The sequence below is a fragment of the Rhinatrema bivittatum genome, chromosome 14 (assembly GCF_901001135.1).
Source record: "Rhinatrema bivittatum chromosome 14, aRhiBiv1.1, whole genome shotgun sequence".
Lineage (NCBI taxonomy): Eukaryota > Metazoa > Chordata > Amphibia > Gymnophiona > Rhinatrematidae > Rhinatrema > Rhinatrema bivittatum.
The window spans coordinates 67,219,420-67,240,307 of NC_042628.1; the positions used below are offsets into that span (position 1 = coordinate 67,219,420).

At 50.1% G+C, this 20,888-nt stretch overlaps 1 protein-coding gene across 1 annotated transcript in view; it reads left to right on the plus strand.

Moving 5' to 3' along the window:
• Positions 1-20,888, plus strand: part of LOC115075810 (sialic acid-binding Ig-like lectin 13) — a 143,945-nt gene that overhangs the window by 105,921 nt on the left and 17,136 nt on the right. The window contains exon 5 of the mRNA XM_029576610.1: positions 4,811-4,930. Coding sequence (XP_029432470.1) covers positions 4,811-4,930 — 120 coding nt within the window. The remainder of the gene's footprint in view (positions 1-4,810; positions 4,931-20,888) is intronic.

A 20,888-nucleotide genomic window follows, 5' to 3' on the forward strand; every position in this document is an offset into this window, starting at 1 on the left:
GCCTATCAAGGGCCAAGGAGGAAACACATACAGCAACACGTCCGTGGGCCATGGAAGTAGCAGCGCATCGATGCCTTCTGCCCCTCGTTCCCTTCTCCGACTGAAAAACCGCGGCGCCTTTGCGTTCCGAGCGGTGGCCATCAGATCCATGTGTGGCTGACCCCATCTGGCGCAGATGAGGCGATAAGCTACGTCCGGAAGCTCCCATTCTCCTGGGTCCAGGCGATGCCGGCTGAGGAAGTCCGCTTGGACGTTGTCGATTCCCACTATGTGGGACGCCGCAATGTTGCTGAGATTCTGCTCCGCCCAGCGCATCAACCGGCCGGCCTCCTCCGCCACCTGCCGGCTTCTTGTTCTGCCTTGTCGATTGATATAGGCCACTGTGGTCGCATTGTCCGACAGCACACGGACCGCCCGGCCCCGAATCCACGGGCGGAAGGCGTGCAACGCCAGTGACACGGCCCTGGTCTCCAAACGATTGATGGACCATAGCGACTGCTCCCTGGACCACTGTCCCTGTACCGAGCGTCCCAGACAGACCGCTCCCCAGCCAGAGAGACTGGTGTCCATCGTGACTACCGTCCAGTTGGGCATGAGCAGTGATACTTCGCATGTCAGATGTTTGGAAAGAAGCCACCACTGCAGGCTGGACCTGGCCCTGTCTGTGAGGGGAAGAGGAAGATGAAATTCTTCCGATGCCGGTTTCCAGTGGGAGAGTAAAGCTGATTGCAATGGTCGTAGATGAGCAAAAGCCCGGGAACCAAGGCGAGCGTTGATGCCATAGAGCCCAAGACCATCAGATAATTGCACACCAGCGGGCATCGGAGCGACAACAGGCGCCTCACCTGACTCTGCAGCTTGTCCACTCTCTCCTGGGACAGGGAGACCCTGCCCCTCTCCATGTCGAACAGGGCACCCAGGTACTCCAACCTCTGGGTAGGCTCCAAACGACTCTTGGCGAGATTGATCACCCAGCCGAGGGAACGCAAGAGCTGTAGTACCCTGGAAACCGCCTGCCGGCACGCGATCTCAGATTTGGCCCAAATGAGCCAATCGTCCAAGTAAGGGTGTACCAGGAGGCCCTCCCACCTGAGCTGCGCTGCCACCACCACCATGACCTTGGTGAAGGTGCGCGGAGCCATGGAGAGCCCGAAGGGAAGGGCCCTGAACTGATAGTGTCTGCCCAGGATGCAAAATCATAGAAATTTGTGATGGGACGGCCAAATTCCGATGTGCAGGTATGCCTCCGTCAGGTCCAGTGAAGCTAGAAACTCGCCCGGCCACACCGAGGCCACCACCGAACGAATCATCTCCATCTTGAAGCGTGGAACGCGAAGGCACCTGTTGACCCCTTTCAAGTCTAAAATTGGTCTGAACGTGCCCTCTTTTTTTGGCACCACGAAGTAGATGGAGTACCTCCCCCGGCGATGCTGACTTGGTGGTACGGGAGTAATGGCGCCCAGAGCTTCCAGGCGCCGGAGGGTCATCCTTACCACTGAGCGCTTTTCTAACCCTTTGCAAGGCGACACGAGGAACTTGTTCGCTGGCAGACGTGCAAAATCTAAAGCGTACCATGACTTATCACGCTGAGGGCCCAATGGTCCGAGGTTATCTTGATCCATTCCTCGAAAAAACAATGCTAGCCTTGCTCCCCGGTTTGGCACGAGGTCCTGAGGCTGCCGCGAGGAATGAACCCCCCCTCGTTTCATTGGGCTGCCTTGGGCCCCGATCCCGACGAGGGACCACCTTGTCTTCCGAATTTCTTCCCCCGAAAGGACTGAGACCACGAGGAAGGCCTGGAGGAACGATCGGTGAGATGAGCTCGGATCGGATGATCTCTACGGCCGCTGACGTCTGTTACTCCGGAAAACGGTTCCTAGCGGAGAAGGAGGTCCTAGGCCTGGCCTGTCCTCTGGCAACTTGAATCCTTGTTCTCCCCGAAGAGACTGCATCAGGTCGTCCAATTGTTTACCAAATAATAATTTCCCTTTAAATCGGCAACGAGCCAAGGTGAGCCTTGGACGACCCATCGGCCGCCCAGTTTCTGAGCCAGAGGAGACGGCGCGCAGAGACCGCTGACACCATAGCCCTGGCTGACGTCTGCAGCAAATCATGCATAGCATCCGTGCTGTAAGCGATCACCGCTTCCAGGTGATCCGCCTGCGCTGACTCCCCGTCGGAAAGACTTGCATTCGCCTGGAGATTCTGGGCCCAGCGCAGCCCAGCCCGCAGAGCAAAATTACTGCAAATGGCCGCCCGGACTCCCAGGGTGGAGACCTCAAAAACCTTCTTAAGCTGCACCTCTAGCTTTCTATCTTGAATATCCTTGAGCGCTGTAGCGCCTGTGACGGGTATCGTAGACCTCTTCGTCACTGCCGACACCGCTGCGTCCACCCGTGGGAGGCGAAGGAGTTCCAAGACCTCCTCTGGCAGTGGATACAGCTTGTCCATGGCCTTACTCACCTTCAGGCCCAGCTCTGGGGTATCCCATTCACGGAAGAGGATGTCGGACGCTGAGAAGTGGAACGGGAAAGCCACCGGACCCGCAAGGCCCAGTAACACCGGGTCCATATTGGCCCCCTGCCGGGACTCCACCGGCGGAGCCTCCACTCCTAGCTCCTGGAGTATGGCCAGGATGAGGGGCGTCAGCTCATCTCTCCGGAACAGGCGCACAACTTTCGGGTCATCGCCATCCGCCGCCTGCGTTCCCTTGCCGGCACCCGGCTGGACTGGCATCTCATCTTCATGTCCTTCCGTTCCTCCTGGGACCCCTGAGGACGGATCCTCTCCCTCTGAGGAGGTGGACTCTGTGTCCGAGTCCTGCGGAGCTCCCCGCAGCTGCCGCTTTTCCCTCGGCGGGTCCTTCTGCGACCGATCCCGAGCAGTCCTTTTCCGGGGCTGAGAGCGCTTCTCCTAGCCCCCCGAGTCCTTCGACTTCCCGGACTTCTTGCGGGATTGCTTGTACTGCAGCAGCTTGCGTAGCAGTAACGTGAAGTCCGCTGTAAACGAGGCCTCCGAATCAGAGGAGGCCTCCTCCATACTTCGGTCCCCCGGCGAGTCCAGTCCCCCCGGGGCCTCCCCCCCGGGGGCCTGTTGTTGCGGCGAAAGCGGGGGAGGCTGGCCACCATTACTGGCAGCCTTTCTCGTGGTGTCCCTGACCGCCTCCAAGATGGCCGCCGTTCCCGCGCTAAGTGGGAACGGCTCAGAACCGCTGGCCTGCAAGTGCCCGGCGCGCGCCGTCGACTGCTCCACCCGAGGGCGGCCCCCCCGACCGTCCTCCAACGGTCCCTCGCCGCCGGACACGCAATTCGAACACACCCCGTCACGCGGCGACCCGCATGCGTGGCAAACCGCCCCCCTAGGCATCCTCGGTCCTCGGTGCTACCACGGCAGGAGAAGAAGGCTCCGAAAAACAACTAAATACCCTCCCGCAAAGCGCCCCACGAGAGCGAGCGATCGAGAGAGACGGCGCAGCTTAAAAAACAAAGGTCCCCGGCAACTTTTTTTTTTTTTTTACTACTACCGCTGTCCCGGGTCCTGATCTTCTGCTCCAGCAGGGGTGAGTGAACCGGGCACCCCGGTGTCACCCCCGACGCTGCTGCCAACTCTGGCTGGGTCCTCGACCCTCAACAGCGGCCTCAACCAGGGGGGGATGGTCCCCTCAGAACCTTCCCACCCCCCTGGGAGGCTTTCGACAGAGGAGATTTTACTTCTTTCTTCAGATTTAATTGAATTCTTTTTCTTTTTCTTTTTTTTTTCCCTATCCCTGACTAAGAAAACAACGAACCAGGGATCCCAGAGGCTGTGGGTGAACCTGCCCCATCTGCTGGAGACAGAGTAAGACTGAGGGGCTGTGGGTGGCACCTTACTATATGTAGGGAGCCCGACAAGTTTTCCTCTGTCTCCATCTGCTGGTGCGGAGTCACAACCCAGGTGTCTGGACTGATCCGGGTACGTACAGGGAACACTGAATATACTTTGAATATTGACCTCTAGAAATTTAACTCCTGGGCCTGAAATGGAGTAAAAGTTAACTTATTTTTGGTGGTCATGTTATTGCTGTGCCTAGTGTGGTAGAAGCAGCTAGGCACTACCAAATGGGCACAGCAATAGAATAACACTAGCTACCAGAAATGTAAGTCTGCTCCATCTCAGTCTCAGGAGTTAAATTTCAATTTCCTGTGTAAGCTCTCTAGGGCGGGCACTAGTAACAGGTTTTCTTGCTTTTCTTGAACAGCTGAATAGTATGCACTTTGTTCATTGCCAAAGTATGCACTGCTGAGCTGTATGTGCCCTCTCCAGAGAGCTTATGCTTTGATTTAATTATCATACCTTGCCAAAATGGCACTGCAGGTGAGATTGGCACTGTGCATTCTCACTTTGGGGCACAATCTGAAATGCAAGACCATTTTGTTAAGGCATGACAAGTAAAATTGAAGAGTAAGTTCTCCTGGATAGGGACCTACAGCTGAACTGTATACCCTTTGGCACTGTGTATCTCGACTTTGCCATACTGTTGTGTTGTAGGTGCCCTCCTGAGAGGGTGCTTTATTACTCATGGCCATTTGCATGCCATTAGCTTACTGCATCCCACATTAACATGTTGTTTTTTTTTTTTTAAGAAGGTAAAAGAAAATCCATGCTAAAAATAGTGCAGGTTTTAATATGGGTTTTATTACATTGGCCCAGAGCACTCTGTTTGGAAGTAATGGGCACATGCTTCCATTCATCTAAACAGAGACTTAGGCCCAACTGGGGAATAGTGATATTCAGGAACTGGGATATAAAATCTCCTCTTTTTTTCCTGCAGTCTACAAAGAGTTGGGATCTGAGATTATCACTTGGATTATCTGTGGGACTGTCATAATTGTATCCCTCACTGCCCTGGCTTGTTTCATTTGTGGGAATAAAATCATGGCCATAGAGAAAGGTAAGAGACCAGAAGAGGAAGAGGGGATTTAGCATCATGAGGAGAATAGGAATTTGGGATGAGTTGCTTTATCACCCTGGTCCTCATTGCTAATCCAGCTGTCCCACAGACAGACTCTGTATGAGCTTGGACAAGTCCCTTTACTTCACTGTAGCTCTAGAACATAAATGGCATCCTGGGTCAGGCCAGGTTCCATCGAGCATAACAAACTGACAGTGACCAATCCAAGTTACAAATATATAGCAGAAGTCAAAAAGTAGATCTATGTCTTGTTACTCACTCCCAGGGTTAGCAATGGCTTTGCCTAGTTTTCCTTGCTGATTAAGTATTAAGGACTTTTACTCCTGGAACTTGTCCAAACCTCTTTTATTAAAGCCCGCTCTGCTAGTTTCCTTAACCATTATTTCTGGCAAAAGAATCAAAAGCTTGATTGTATGTTGAGTAAAAAAGTATTATCCATAATTTATTTTAAATCTACTGATTGTAAGTGTCATGGAGTGGCCCCTTATTTTAGTATTATTTTTGGTTCTACCTCACTCACTTCTACCATATACTTTCTTAACTGTTTTTTTAATCTAAGCTGAAGAGTCCTAATGTCACGGTTGTGAGCGCTTGTCCTGTGTCATGGTTATTGCAGCCCAGCAGTGAATCCTCTAGGCCCACGCAAACAGCTGACAGACATTTCCTTGGCTGAGACCAAGCTGACCTTCACCTATACCAGCCCTGTTTCCCGCAGGTTGAGCCCTTGGGTTCCAGGGGCTAGCAGGACTTAGGTGAATGTCCTTAAGGGTGGTCTTGGTCAGAGTGAGAGAGTCCAGAGTTAGGCTAGGAACAAGGCAGGCAGTAGTCAGACAGTTGCTGCGTGCAGCCAGAAGGTCAGGGCAGAGAGTGATCAAGATATAGTTGAGGTTTATATCAGTGGTCAATATCAGATGGCAGGCAAGAGAGTAGTCTGGGTCCTTGCAGACGTCAATACAAGGTGGCAGGTTTGAGAAAGCGGAGATGGAGCTGTGGTAGGGCAGGCTAGATGAGGCAGGACATGGATGAAGCAAGGCAGGCTGAAGAAGGAACTGAAGCATGACAGGATCTGGGGTAGCAACAAACACTGCAAGGCTGCAGGGGACCTGTTACTGTGCCACCGGTCTGGATCACAGCCAGCGTTTAAATACCCAGCTGCACTGACATCAAGGCATACTGGCTTGAGGTTTCCCACTGTGAAGCTTTAAGCTAGCGCATGAGCTCGCCTAGAGAGGCCAACATTGGGGAGCCTGGAATAGCAGCATCCATACCGCTGAAGGACACTGAGTGGAATGCCAGGGTCCAGATGAGTGAGGCTGCTTGTGGGGTCATTCCATGATCAGCCAAATGTTACAGTATCCTCCCACCTAAACCCCCTCCCTAGGCCTTTTGGAGAAAGGGAAATTATTGGTGGAATTTTGTTTACCATTTGGGGGCCTTGGAGGTTGGATGCTGGCTCCCAGGAGTTTTCTTCTAGGCTGAAGCCTGCAAATATATGAGATATTTCCTGGTGTGTAGCCAGATGGACTCAGAACGAATGGGATAGTATCCACGTGCTAGCAGTTGGAGACGGATCTGACGTCAGCACGGGGTATATATATCCCCACAGGAAGCATAGCAACTTAGTAATTTCCGTCTCCAAAGCAGTTTGGAGAGCCTGCACGCTTGCTGAGCGTGTTTTCCAAATCTACGTTTTCTTTTCTTTTTCTACTTACTAAAACTTCTATTGCATCGAGCCCCACACTCCTGCGGTGATACCCTAAGGTCCCTCCCCCAGTAGAGTTTCCCGGGGTGATTTCCGTGATCCCCTGCAGGTGTAAGTCCTCGGTCCGGTGGCCGAATCGCGGCAGGGACACAGCCCCCGGGCGAGGTTCGGGTGAGGATTTCGAGGCGCCTCGGTCCCGGCATGGACGAGGCAGCGGGTGCATATCCTCAAACTTGGCGGTGAAGGTACTTGCCCTCTCCCCCCGCAGCCGGAGACCGCCCGGGTTCCAGCCGGGAAGCGCCGAGGATCAGGTAAGGCGTACATCTCTTATTTCTGGTCTCCGAGGAATAGAGGATCGGCGGCGTGGCACGCCGTGAAAGGCACCATTTTGTGGGCCCTGTTCAGGTATTGAGTGCCCGTAATAGGTGCGGCTCTATTTCTCCTTGTGCGTATATTGCCTTATTGCTAAGAGCATATTGAATGCCACTGAGCGTGTATTGCTAACCACCTATTGCTGAGAGCATATTGACTGCCATTGAGCGTGTATTGCTAACCGCCTATTGCTGAGAGCATATTGAATGCCATTGAGCGTGTATTGCTGACTGCCTATTGCTGAGAGCCTTTTTATTTATTTATTTATTTATTTATTTATTTATTTATTTAATTCTTTTATATACCGACCTTCATGACGGGAGTCATATCAAATCGGTTTACATGGAACGAAGGGGTAACATTCTTATCAACCATTTAACAGTAAAATAATCAGAGGAGGTAAAAAAAATTACATATAACAAGGAGATCAAACTTGGGAATAGAAGAAAGAAGGACAGAGAGATAACCATTGTGATTAAAGGTTTCGCTATGTAAGTAGTCAGGAAGGCTTGAGATGTAGAATTTCTGAAGTGAAAAGATTAAGGGAAAGCTTGGCTAAATAGCCAGGTTTTAAGTTTTTTTCGAAATGTTTGTAGACAGGGTTCCTGTCTGAGGTCCGGTGGTAAATTGTTCCAGATAGTGGGTCCTGCTATCGAGAATACTCATGCCATTGAGCGTGTATTGCTAACCGCATATTGCTGAGAGCCTATTGAATGCCATTGAGCGTGTATTGCTAACCGCATATTGCTGAGAGCCTATTGAATGCCATTGAGCGTATATTGCTAACCGCTTATTGCTGAGAGCCTATTGAATACCATTCAGCGTGTATTGCTAATTGCTTATTGCTGAGCGCTTATGGAAAGCCTTTAAGCGTGTATTGTTGGCGGCATATTGCTGAGAGCATATTGCATACAATTGAGCTGTTTTCATGACCGCGTAGTGCTGAGAACATATTATTATTCTTATTGTGCGCCTGTTGTATTAAGCGCCTATTGCTGCCGCATATTATTCTTATTGTGCGCCTGTTGTATTAAGCGCCTATTGCTGCCGCTTTTTATTCTTATTGTGCGCCTGTTGTATTAAGCACCTATTGCTGCCGCATATTATTATTCTTGTACGCCTGTTGTATTAAGCGCCTATTGCTGCCGCATATTATTATTCTTGTGCGCCTGTTGTATTAAGCGCCTATTGCTGCCGCATATTATTATTGCATGCCTGTTATATTAAACATATATTATTGCCGCTTCTCTTTCAATGGAACAGAACGCATCAGCGTCTTCGGCGGCGCCGCCTGCCTCAGGCATTAAAGGCCTCGGCCTCTGCTCCGCATGCCAGCTTAGAGCCACGCACAGTGAAGAGCCAGACTCCCTATGTGCCCAATGTGAGGAGGCCGTGGGACCCTCGAGCCAGGTCCAGTCTCAGCCACGTTTTGCTGACAGTTCCCCAGGGGCTACCCCAGATTTAGCAGGCAGTCTCGACCAATCGGGAATCCCGGGGGATCTTGTACCCCGGCGATTAGAGGCTGCTTCCATTTCCTGGGTGGATCTCTTTAAGGGGATTCATGCCTTTGTACAAATGCAAACGGCTTCCCGTCTGGGCCCTGCGGTTCCTGCTGTTCCTGTTATTCCTGCGGTGGCTGCGACTGCGGCGGCTACCGCTGCGGATCCTGTTCCTGGACCCTCACGCCCTTATCGTGAGCGGGACCTCCCGCCGCTGGACAGTCCAGATCATTCGGACCAGGAGGTTTCACCGGACGAGTCCGAACTCCCGGATGAGGGGGAGCTCCCCCCAGGGATGGAGCCATATAGAACCATGAGGCGGTTCTTCCCCAAGGAGGATCTCTCCGACCTGGTGTCTCAGTGTCTGGCGGAGTTGGATATTACAGGTCCCAGCACTACGGTGCCCTCTGCGCAGAACCCCCTGCTGGAAGGTCTTCGTCCTACAGCCCGCCATTTTCCATTCTTGCAAGCAGCTCAACAACTGATAGATTTAGAATGGGCGGCACCAGCGGCTTCCTTCAATGGGGGCCGGGCCCTGACGGGCATGTAGGCACCGGCTATCCAGGACTTGCTGGCGTGCCCTCAGGTGGACGCCTTGATTAGCGCTGTGGTCAAGCGCACTACCATTCCAGTTGAAGGGGGGACGGCCCTCAAGGAGCCTCATGACCGGCGACTGGACGCCATTCTGAAACAGACCTTTGAGGTGGCAGCTCTATCTTTGCGGATCGCAACCTGCTGCACAGTGGTGACGCATGCCTGTTTGTCACAGGTTAGGAACAACGCTCCAGCAGCAGACATGGAGTCAGCTCTTTCGTTCTTCACGGATGCTGCATCTGACCTGGTCCGGACAACAGCTAAGGGGATTTCATCCTCTGTAGCTGCCAGGAGGCAGCTCTGGATCCGGAGATGGTCAGCTGATGCGCCTTCAAAGACATGCCTCACCAGATTGCCCTTTAAGGGCTCTTTCTTATTTGGCAGCGACCTTGATAAACTGGCCAGTACATGGGGTGCCTCTCCAGTGCCTAGACTGCCGGAAGATCGGTTCAGAAGGGGTCAGCGCGCCTTTCCAAGGCCCTCCAGGGGCAGGAGTTCACAGCGCTTTGTTCCTTACAGGGGTCGCTACCAGGCACCACGTCCTCAGGCCAGGAATCAGTCCTTTCGGACCAAGCAGCGCAAGAGGGGAGCAGGCCCGGGCTCGGGTCCCGGCCGCGCCTCACAATGAGAATCCGCCGATTCATCTGGGGGACGGAGCCATAGGGGGCAGGTTAACCCTCTTCTACCCCAGATGGGTCGAGATCACGTCGGACCAGTGGGTCCTCGCCATTATCCGGGAGGGATATTACCTGGACTTTCATCATCTCCCTCCGGACAAGTTTGTGGAATCTTCATGTCCCATACACAAGAAGGCAGCATTGGAAGCTACCCTGGCGAGGCTCCTGTCCTTGAAAGCCATCGTCCCAGTACCTGCCTGGGAAGTGAATACTGGACACTATTCCATTTATTTCATGGTACCCAAGAAAGGGGGCACTTTTCGGCCTGTGCTGGACCTCAAGTCAGTCAGTCGATACTTACGGGTACCGAGGTTTCGCATGGAGACTCTGCGCTCCGTCAAGGCTGCAGTACAGCCAGGAGAATTCCTCACGGCATTAGTCCTGTCAGAGGCATACCTGCATATCCCGATCCATCCGGATCATCAGCGCTACCTACGCTTCAAGGTTCTAGGATGCCACTTCCAGTTTCGGGCTCTGCCCTTCGGGTTGGCCATGTCACCACGGACATTCACCAAGGTGGTCGTAGTGGTAGCAGTGGCACTCAGGAGGGAAGGAATTCTGGTCCATCCCTACCTAGACGACTGGCTGATCAGGGCGAAATCTCGAGAGGAGAGCCTTCGGACAACCGACAGAATAATCGCCCTTCTGGAAAGCTTGGGCTGGGTAATCAACCTCAGCAAGAGCTGCCTACAGCCTTCCCAGTCACTGGAATACCTGGGAGTACAGTTCGACACCCGGGCAGACACAGTCAGTCTCACTTCCAAGAGAAAGTTGAAACTTCAGCAGCGTATCCAGTATTTGATGGGAGCCAGTCGGCCCATAGCCTGGGATTATCTGCAGGTTCTTGGTCTCATGGCATCCACCCTGGAAGTGGTACCTTGGGCGAAGGCCCATATGAGACCTCCACAACACTCCCTGCTCTCTCGCTGGAGCCCTCGTCTATGGAACTATTCCACGCACCTACCTCTGCCTGCCAGAGTCCGGACACAGTTACGGTGGTGGCTGCAGCCCGACCACATGAGCAAGGGGTCGAGGATGTCCTCCCCCACGTGGACCTTGCTCACAACAGATGCCAGCCTGAGCGGCTGGGGAGCACACTGCGAAGGACTCACTGCACAAGGGCGGTGGCGCGGAGAAGAATCAGCGTGGAACATCAACCGTCTAGAGGCTCAGGCAGTCCAATTGGCATGCCTTCGATTTGCTCACAGACTGAAGAACAGAGCAGTCAGAGTGATGTCAGACAACGCCACCACGGTGGCATATATCAACCGTCAGGGCGGAACCAGAAGCCGACAAGTATCTCTGGAGATCGCCCCACTGATGGTTTGGGCAGAGGCGAATCTTCAGGACATCTCCGCCGTCCACATTGCCGGGAAGGACAACACCACGGCAGACTTCCTCAGCAGAGAACGTCTAAATCTGGGAGAGTGGCAGCTGTCACCCACAGCCTTCCAGATGATCGTGGATCACTGGGGGATTCCGGACATGGATTTACTGGCGGACAGTCCAATGCTCAAGTACCCAGATACTTCAGCCGCAAGCGCGACCCCGTTCTCCCACGGAATCGATGCCCTGGTTCAGCCGTGGCATCCAGGGACTCTGCTATAACGCTTCCTTTTCCTCCGTGGCCTCTGCTGGGCGGCCATCATCCACAAAATTCAGAGACACCGGTGCCTAGTTCTTCTAGTGGCACCAGACTGGCCAAGAAGACCCTGGTATGCGGACATGAGAAGACTACTGCTGGGGAAGCCTCTTCCCCTGCCTCCTCTCCGGGACCATTCTACGTCAAGGTCCATCCTTCATGAGGATCCAGCTCAATTCTCTCTACGGTCTGGCCATTGAGAGGGCTAGACTGAAGAAAAGAGGTTACTCGAAGCCCGTGATTGATACGCTCCTCCGAGCTCGCAAGTTTTCCACATCCCTCACCTATGTTCGGATCTGGAGAGTATTTGAAGCATGGTGCGACACTCACGGCACCAATCCACATGCGACCACAATCCCTATTGTGTTGGATTTCCTGCAGGATGGACTTCAGAAGGGTCTCTCCCTCAGCTCCATCAAAGTTCAGGTGGCTGCGCTGTCTTGCTATGGTCCCAGGAGGGATGGTAAGACCATCGCCAAGCACCCAGATGTTTCTCGCTTCCTGCAAGGAGTCAAGCATATTCGTCCGCTACTAAAGTGGCCTGTGCCCTTATGGAACCTCAATCTTGTTTTGGATTTCCTCGCAGGATCCACCTTCAGACCCCTTCGGGGACTGTCTCTCCGTTCTCTAACCTTGAAGATGGTGTTCCTATTGGCGGTCTGTTCGGCACGCCACATCTCAGAGCTACAAGCACTGTCCTGCCGGGATCCCTTTCTCAGAATCACTCCTGAGGCTATCCATCTTCGTACGGTTCCCTCCTTTCTACCAAAAGTGGTTTCACAGTTTCATCTTAACCAAACCATATCCTTGCCTACCACGGCGGGTTTTGAAGAAAATCTGAAGAAGGGCATTTATTACGCCATCTCGACATTGGCAGATTGCTGCCCAGATATCTGGAAGTGACACAAGAACTACGAAAGACGGACCATCTGTTCGTCCTGCACAGCGGGAGGAAGCAAGGTGAAGCGGCCTTGAGGCCCACCATCGCCCGCTGGATTAAAGAAGATTTCAGAGCAGCTTACATGGAGGCCGGGAAGTCTCCGCCTCTACAAGTCAAGGCTCATTCTACCAGAGCACAAGCGGCATCTTGGGCAGAATCCAGGATGCTGTCGCCTGCAGAAATCTGTAAAGCGGCGACATGGTCCGCCCTCCATACCTTCTCCAGGTTCTACCGTCTGGATGTCCAGGCCAGGGAGGACTCAGCATTTGCGAGGGCGGTCCTACATGGTCCTCAGGCAGCCTCCCGCCCAGGCTGGGAGTAAAGCTTTTGTACATCCCATTCGTTCTGAGTCCATCTGGCTACACGCCAGGAAATGTTGAGATTACTTACCTGATAATCTCCTTTTCCTTAGTGTAGACAGATGGACTCAGAACGAATGGCATCCCGCCCAGCTGCCTGTGTACATGGGTTTCACCGATTCCAGGTAAGCCATGTCATCTATTTCTATAAGAGCGTACACTCTACCAGGTGTCAACGCCTTCCGGTTGTGAATGCTGGCGGTCTCCAGCCACTGTCAATCGGTCAGGGGAATCCTGTTTCACTTTTCACTGAGCGTCAGTACACACATCCATAACAGCTTTTGCAAGGAAGATTACTAAGTTGCTACGCTTCCTGTGGGGATATATATACCCCGTGCTGACGTCAGATCCGTCTCCAACTGCTAGCACGCGGATACTATCCCATTCGTTCTGAGTCCATCTGTCTACACTAAGGAAAAGGAGATTATCAGGTAAGTAATCTCAACATTGTAACTTATTTCAAACTCTTCTGGAGCCCAAGATCTCCTAGATCTCGTACAAAGTATCTTCTTCGGAAATTATTTCCACAAGTTTAGAAGGAGATCTTGATGGCTATGACAGAACTGCTGGTATAAGAAGAGACACGTGGAATATATTGTATATCTTGAGAATTTATTTATTTAGAGATTTTTTTTTTTTTATATACCGCGGCACGTTAAGAACATCACCTCGGTTTACAATAAACAATAATTCAGCAACAAGCTTTACAATCTATAGACCATCGAACAGAACATATATCAAAGTAACTCAATGCAAAATAGTAGAAACATATAATACAATTAATACAAGCTTAACATGGAAGTTATATAAAACTAGGTATTATCAAATAACTAGGTATTATCAAATAAGAGTAGTCAGTTGAGTAGTAGATTGTATTCTATTTGGAGTAGGGTAATGTATTGATGGGGAGAAAAATATATATTAGAGATGTTGCCAGAGAAAAATTCTTGAGGTATTGTGAATAACAGTGGGGGAGGGAAAGTTTGGCAGTTCCGAAGAGTAAATTTCCCATTATGAGTAAGCTTGTTCGAATAGCCAGGTTTTAAGGTTTTGTTTGAACTTCTTATGGCAGGGCTCCTGGCGTAGGTCAGTAGGCATTTTATTCCAAATGTTGGTTCCAGCAATAGTAATTGAGCGTTCTCTCGTCAAAACATGCTTGATATGTTTGAGTATGGAAGTCTGGAGTTTGGCTTGGTGAATTGTTCTTGTTGGTCTATTTGATTTGTGGAAAGTGAAATGTTCAGAGAACCATTGCATTTCTCGATTATAGATGGACTTGTGTATGAGGGAAAGGACTTTGTATAATATCCTGGAAGCTACCGGTAGCCAGTGAAGGGATTGTAGGGCGGGGGTAATGTGTTCGTAGCGGTGTGCATTAGTGAGTATGCGGGCAGCTGCATTTTGTAGCATCTGTAATGGTTGTAGCGAATTTTTAGGCAGTCCTAGAAGGATAGAATTGCAGTAGTCAAGTTTGGACAATATTGTGGCTTGTAGAACTGTTCGGAAGTCATGAGGGTGTAGGAGAGATTTAATTATTTTCAGAGTATGTAGTTTAAAGAATCCATTTTTACGGTGGCAGCTATGAATTTTTTCAAAGAGAAATGGTTGTCAATGATTATGCTGAGGCTGCGTACCTGCTGTACAATGAGAGGGCTAGATGAGAAAGAAGGGTAGGGTTGAGGAGGAATTGTTTTGTGGTGTGATGATGAGTAGTTCTGTTTTGCTAGTATTATTGCCAGGAAGTTTTCCATGAGTAGATTCTTTATTTCTTCGAGAGCAGTATCCCAGCTTTTCAGTGCATTAGGTAGTGAGTCCTTAATGGGGATTAGGATTTGCACATCATCTGCGTGTATGAAGTGCTGGAAACCCCGTTAGTCAAGAGTTGACAAAGAGAGTGAGAGGTAGATATTGAATAGAGTTGAAGAAAGAGAGGATCCTTGAGGTACTCCTTGTCGCAGTTTTCTAGTTTTGGATTCATGGCAGCCAATTCTTACACTGTATTTCCTATCACTCAGAAAGGATTGGAGCCAGCATAGAGCAGAGCCAGCGATGCCAATTTGTGCAAGGCGGGTGATAAGGGTATTGTGGTTGATGGTATCAAAAGCCGATGATATATCTAGTAGGGGTGTGAATCATGTGATCGATCGTCTTAACGATTGATTTTGGCTGGGGGGGAGGGAAATCTGATCGTCGTGTTTTTATTTTTTTAAAAATCGTTAAAAATCGTAAATCGGGGAGGGCGGGAAAACCGGCACACCAAAAAACCCCTAAAACCCACCCCGAACCTTTAAAACAAATCCCCCACCCTCCCGAACCCCCCCAAATGTTTTAAATTACCTGGGGTCCAGTGGGGTGGTCCCGACGTGATCTCCAGCTCTCTAGCCATGGCTGCGTTGAGAAATGGCGCCGGTGGCCCTTTGCCCTTATCATGTGACAGGACAAAGGTAGCGCCGGCGCCATTTTGGTTCCTGGCTCCCGACGTCACGCGTGCAGGAGATCGCCCCCGGACCCCCGCTGGACCCCTAGGGACTTTTGGCCAGCTTGGGGGGGCCTCCTGACCCCCACAAGACTTGCCAAAAGTCCAGCGATAAATCGGGGGCATTTGTATTGTATTGTGCACGCTAACGATTTTGGACGATTTTAAAATTATCTGACGATAATTTTAATCGTTCAAAAATGATTCACATCCCTAATATCTAGTAGCGCTAGAATGTAAGAGTGTCCAGTGTCAAGGGCTTTTAGTATGGCATCTGAGAGTGATAGTAGGAGAGTTTCTGTACTGAGGTTCTTGCGGAATATAAAGAAACTTCAGCTGGTAGGCCACTGGTCCTACTGTTATGGTTATTGATGTTTGGGTGGATCCTTGGACACTGTGGCAGCTGACCATGCCCACGGGGGGCAGTCCCATGAGGGACCACAGTGTCAGGCTAGACTCTGGACACACAAACACAGATTTGAATCTTTTATTAAACAGTTTTGGAAACCACCAGAGGTGGCAATAGTGAGTAGTGGATGTTGAGCCCGGCTGGGCAGGTCTCCCACAGAACACTGGAACAGTGAATCCTCTGCTAGGCCGTGCTGTAGTGGAAAGAGACTGAGAGTTATGAGTATACAATAAGAAGCATTCAGAGTCCCAGGAAGAATTAGGAGAAGCTCCGAGACAGGGAGAGCAGGCCATCGAGGAGCGAATACCTGATCCCTTAGAGCAGAGAGACTCAGTTGTATCGTACTCACGTAGCAGTGACAGAGATTCCACTAGATGAGAGGTCTGGCACCGGAACAGAGGGCAGGCCCTTGAGGAGCGAGTACCTGGTTCCAGTGAAACAGTACTGTGGAATAGATGGTAGTTGTACTCACAGATGGAAACTGTTAGTGAAGTCCTCCAAGTAGAAAGGTTTGAAGATGCAGGCAGCGACTCAGGGAACATGGGCCCTCAAGGAGCGTGTACCGATTTCCTGATAGCACCTGAAAGAAGCAGAAGAGGCCCCCGAGGAGCGGGTATCCCATTAGCAACCCTGAAGGGTGTAAGAGTTCCAGATAGCGCTGGAGTGGCAGAGCAGCTTCGGTATGGAGAGCGAATCCCATCCATAGAGTTTCCGCTGCTAACTCGATGAGCTAGCAAATACTGTAGGCTTAAATATCTGGGCAGCGTGACGTCATATCAGGGGGACGCCCCTGAGATTCCCGCCAATGTGGAAATAAAGATGAGGGCGGCGTGCGCGTGTGTGCCCTAAGGTACCTTGGAGGAGCATGATGGGAGGCAGCACCAAAGCCAGTCCGGGGACACTGGAGAGGACGGCAAACAGACGCCGTGGCAGCCAGTAGTCCAAGGTGAGCGGGAGGAGCCGCAAGTAGTGAGAGGTAGGCGGGGCAAAGCCGTCGAAGACCAATGGTCGAAACACTTACCTGGTGAGTGATGGGGAATGGACCACAAATCTCAGTGCAATTTTAGTAGAAGTCATCTTGAAGCACAGATTTCCAGTGCTTAGCCCACACCATTTCTCCAGTCTTGAATTGTGATGCTGGTCAACACCTTAAACCAGTTGGCAGTGGTAACAAGAAGCTGATGTGTTCTTTGCCATAGGTCTTTAAGATCATGACTCATGGTATTGGCCACAGGGCAGAAAACAGAGAGTGAATTTGTGAGTGGTACCCTTGAAATGATAGCTGAAGACTGTCTGGAAGGGTGAAGATCCAGAAGAACTCCCCACTTGACTGTTGTGGCAGAACTCTGCCTATGGGAGAAGGGTAGTCCAGTCATTTTGGTGCTCATTAACGTATGCTCTCAAAAAACATCTGAGGGTCTGGTTGACCCTTTCCGTCTGTCCATTGCTGTATGGATGGAACTCATAAGTGAAGTCCAATGTGATACCAAATTTTTTACAGAGGTTCTTTTTTTTTTTCATTTTTTTTTCTTTTATTTCATTACAAATTTAACAGAAAATTTATAACATATACAAACAACGAACCATTACCAATGATAATAATTTTATAAACTCTCTTGTATAAATCAAAAATTTATAAAGCAATTTAGAACCTCAGGAGCTGAAAACAGAGCATACTAAGAAAAAAAAATTTATGATTAATGCAGTTTCTATCTTTTATAGTCCTCAAAAAGAATTTAAACATTATCCATCTCACTCTTACATTTATCTATAAATGCTCTTAACTGGATCGGCTCATAGAAAATGTACTTGTTATCTTTATATGTCAACATACATTTACATGGATATCTAATGGCTAATTGAATCCCCAATACTTTAGCTTCTTGTATCATACCCACGAATTGTTTTCTTCTGATCTGTCTTTTGTGACATCTGGATAAATCCATATTTTATGTCCTAAATATTTTTTTTCACGATTAGGAAGAAACAATTTCAAAATTAAATCCCTATCTATTTCATGAACAAAGGACACTAACAGAGTTCCCGTGTATTCAATTTGATCTTCATACGGAGTCTCTAAAAATACTAGGGATGTGAATCGTGTCCTCGATCGTCTTAACGATCGATTTCGGCTGGGAGGGGGAGGGAATCGTATTGTTGCCGTTTGGGGGGGTAAAATATCGTGAAAAATCGTTAAAAATCGTTAAAAATCGAAAAATCAAAAAATCGAAAAACCGGCACATTAAAACCCCCTAAAACCCACCCCCGACCCTTTAAATTAAATCCCCCACCCTCCCGAACCCCCCCCCCCCAAATAACTTAAATAACCTGCGGGTCCAGCGGCGGTCCGGAATGGCAGTGGTCCGGAACGGGCTCCTGCTCCTGAATCTTGTCGTCTTCAGCCGGCGCCATTTTCCAAAATGGCGCCGAAAAATGGCGGCGGCCATAGACGAAAAAGATTGGACGGCAGGAGGTCCTTCCGGACCCCCGCTGGACTTTTGGCAAGTCTCGAGGGGGTCAGGAGGCCCCCCACAAGCTGGCCAAAAGTTCCTGGAGGTCCAGCGGGGGTCAGGGAGCGATTTCCCGCCGCGAATCGTTTTCGTATGGAAAATGGCGCCGGCAGGAGATCGACTGCAGGAGGTCGTTCAGCGAGGCGCCGGAACCCTCGCTGAACGACCTCCTGCAGTCGATCTCTTGCCGGCGCCATTTTCCGTACGGAAAATGTGGCCGGCGCCATTTTCCGTACGAAAACGATTCGCGGCGGGGAAATCGCTCCCTGACCCCCGCTGGACCTCCAGGAACTTTTGGCCAGCTTGTGAGGGGCCTCCTGACCCCCACGAGACTTGCCAAAAGTCCAGCGGGGGTCCGGAAGGACCTCCTGCCGTCCAATCTTTTCGTCTATGGCCGCCGCCATTTTTCGGCGCCATTTTGGAAAATGGCACCGGCTGAAGACGACAAGATTCAGGAGCAGGAGCCCGTTCCGGACCGCTGCCGTTCCGGACCGCCGCTGGACCCGCAGGTTATTTAAGTTATTGGGGGGGGGGGGCTCGGGAGGGTGGGGGATTTAATTTAAAGGGTCGGGGGTGGGTTTTAGGGGGTTTTAGTGTGCCGGCTCACGATTCTAATGATTTATAACGATAAATCGTTAGAATCTGTATTGTATTGTGTTCCATAACGGTTTAAGACGATATTAAAATTATCGGACGATAATTTTAATCGTCCTAAAACGATTCACATCCCTAAAAAATACTGTCAGCTCTGATTCTAAGTTTACTTCTAGGCCTCTAGAGCCTATCTTATTCTCTTTATTAGGAGCATAGTAGATCTTTGAAAAAGAAGGAACTTTCTCAGGTGAAATTAGAAGTATATCTATTAAATATTTCTTGAATTGTTCCCTTGGCAAAATTAATTTCACACAGGGGAAATTCAATATTCTCAAATTGAGATATCGCAATTTGTTTTCAATTTTTTCATAATTTCTTCTCATTAATTCATCTGATTTTATTAGATTTACCTGAACTTCTTTAACTGTTACCAATTGATCTGTAATCTCATTCAATTTTTTCTCATGTAAATTTGCCCGGGAATCAATGCTGTGTACTTTGTTTTGAGACAGATTAATAGCTTTTGTTAAAGATGATATTGATTTTTCCATTGTCATCAGAGCTTTCCATATAGAATCTAGTGTTATCACATCTGGTTGAACAATTTTCTCTACAGTGAGATCAGGTAATGCTACTCCTTCTTGGCAAACCTCTGAAATCTTTTGGATTTCCTTTGCCAAGTTACCTTCAGACCCTTCTGATGATACCCCAATTCCCATGGAAGTCTTTTCAGGTTCTCCTTCTGCGTTCAGAGACCCACTAGCATTTAGCTGTTTCCCCTGAACAGTTCCTTGAAAATATCCCAAGGTAGGGTGCGAAGGCGTTTGGGAGCTCCGGGGCTTAAGGAGGTCTGATTGTCCTGGAGAGTAAGGTTATGCTCCTCACCTATACCCTCAGCGGACTTAGCACCCGGCGTTGAAACTGCGGCCGGGGTAAAAAAAACCTTCAATTAATTGCTGCATGGGGACTGCCTGCGTAGGAGCAGAGGAATCCACACGCAGGCGTCCCTTGCGCTTAGTATGCGGCATATCAAACTTAAGAAAAAAAAAAGGACCTACCAACCAAGCCTCAAGAAGCTCCTTTGGTCCTATGGAGACCGGATTCACGAGGAAATGATGTTATAAGATCTTCTTTTCTTTTCCTCTCCACCAACTCGAAACCAAGTCGAAATTAAGTCACGCGCCCCTTTAACGGCATGTGGCTTAAACGACGTGCCGGCGGACGCTCACACCGCAGCAGCGTCGTTTTTATACAGCAGTCAGGTCCCTGAGAAGTGACATCAGCAGAGGTGGGGGGAGGGTCCGTTGGGGCCGGGAACCTCACCCCCGGTAAGAAGGTCTTTTTTCTCTCCTCTCCAGTCTCAAAATAATCACAGCAGCAGCGTTTTTATACAACAGTCAGGTCCCTGAGAAGTGACATCAGCAGAGGTGGGGGAGGGTCTGTTGGGGCCGGGAACCTCACCCCCGGTAAGAAGGTCTTTTTTCCTCTCCTCTCCAGTCTCAAAATAATCGCAGCAGCAGCATTTTTATACAGCAGTCAGGTCCCTGAGAAGTGACGTCAGCAGAGGTGGGGGAGGGTCCGTTGGGGCCGGGAACCTCACCCCAGGTAAGAAGGTCTTTTTTCCTCTCCTCTCCAGTCTCCCAATTTTTTTACAGAGGTTCGAGAATGAACTCCTTGGTTCAAGAGAATATAGGAAGTCCAAGAGAATATGGGAAGGGAGTCCATGTAGGTGGAAGCTATGTTGCACAAAGAGGCAGGCCAACTCTGGTGTAGATGGAAGGCTGGGTAGCAGTATGACGTGAACCATCTTTGAAAAGTGATCCACCACTACCCATATAGTAGTGTGACCATTAGAAGAAGGTCAGTGACAAAATCAGTGAAATGTGAGTTCAAGGTTCTTCAGGGGCTGGCAATGACTGTAACAGCCCCCAAGAGTGAGCATGAAAGCTCTTACACATAGCACAGGTGGGGCAGGATTCCACATAGTGTTTCATGTCTTGCTTCACTTGAGGCCACCAATAGTGGTGGAGAGTTAGTTACAGAGTCCTGGTGACACTGGGATGTCCTGCCAAATAGGAGTCATGAGCCCATTTGAGTACCTTTTACCTGAGTTTTTTTGGGAACCACTATTTTCCTGGGTGGTATGGGTACAGTAGCAGTAAG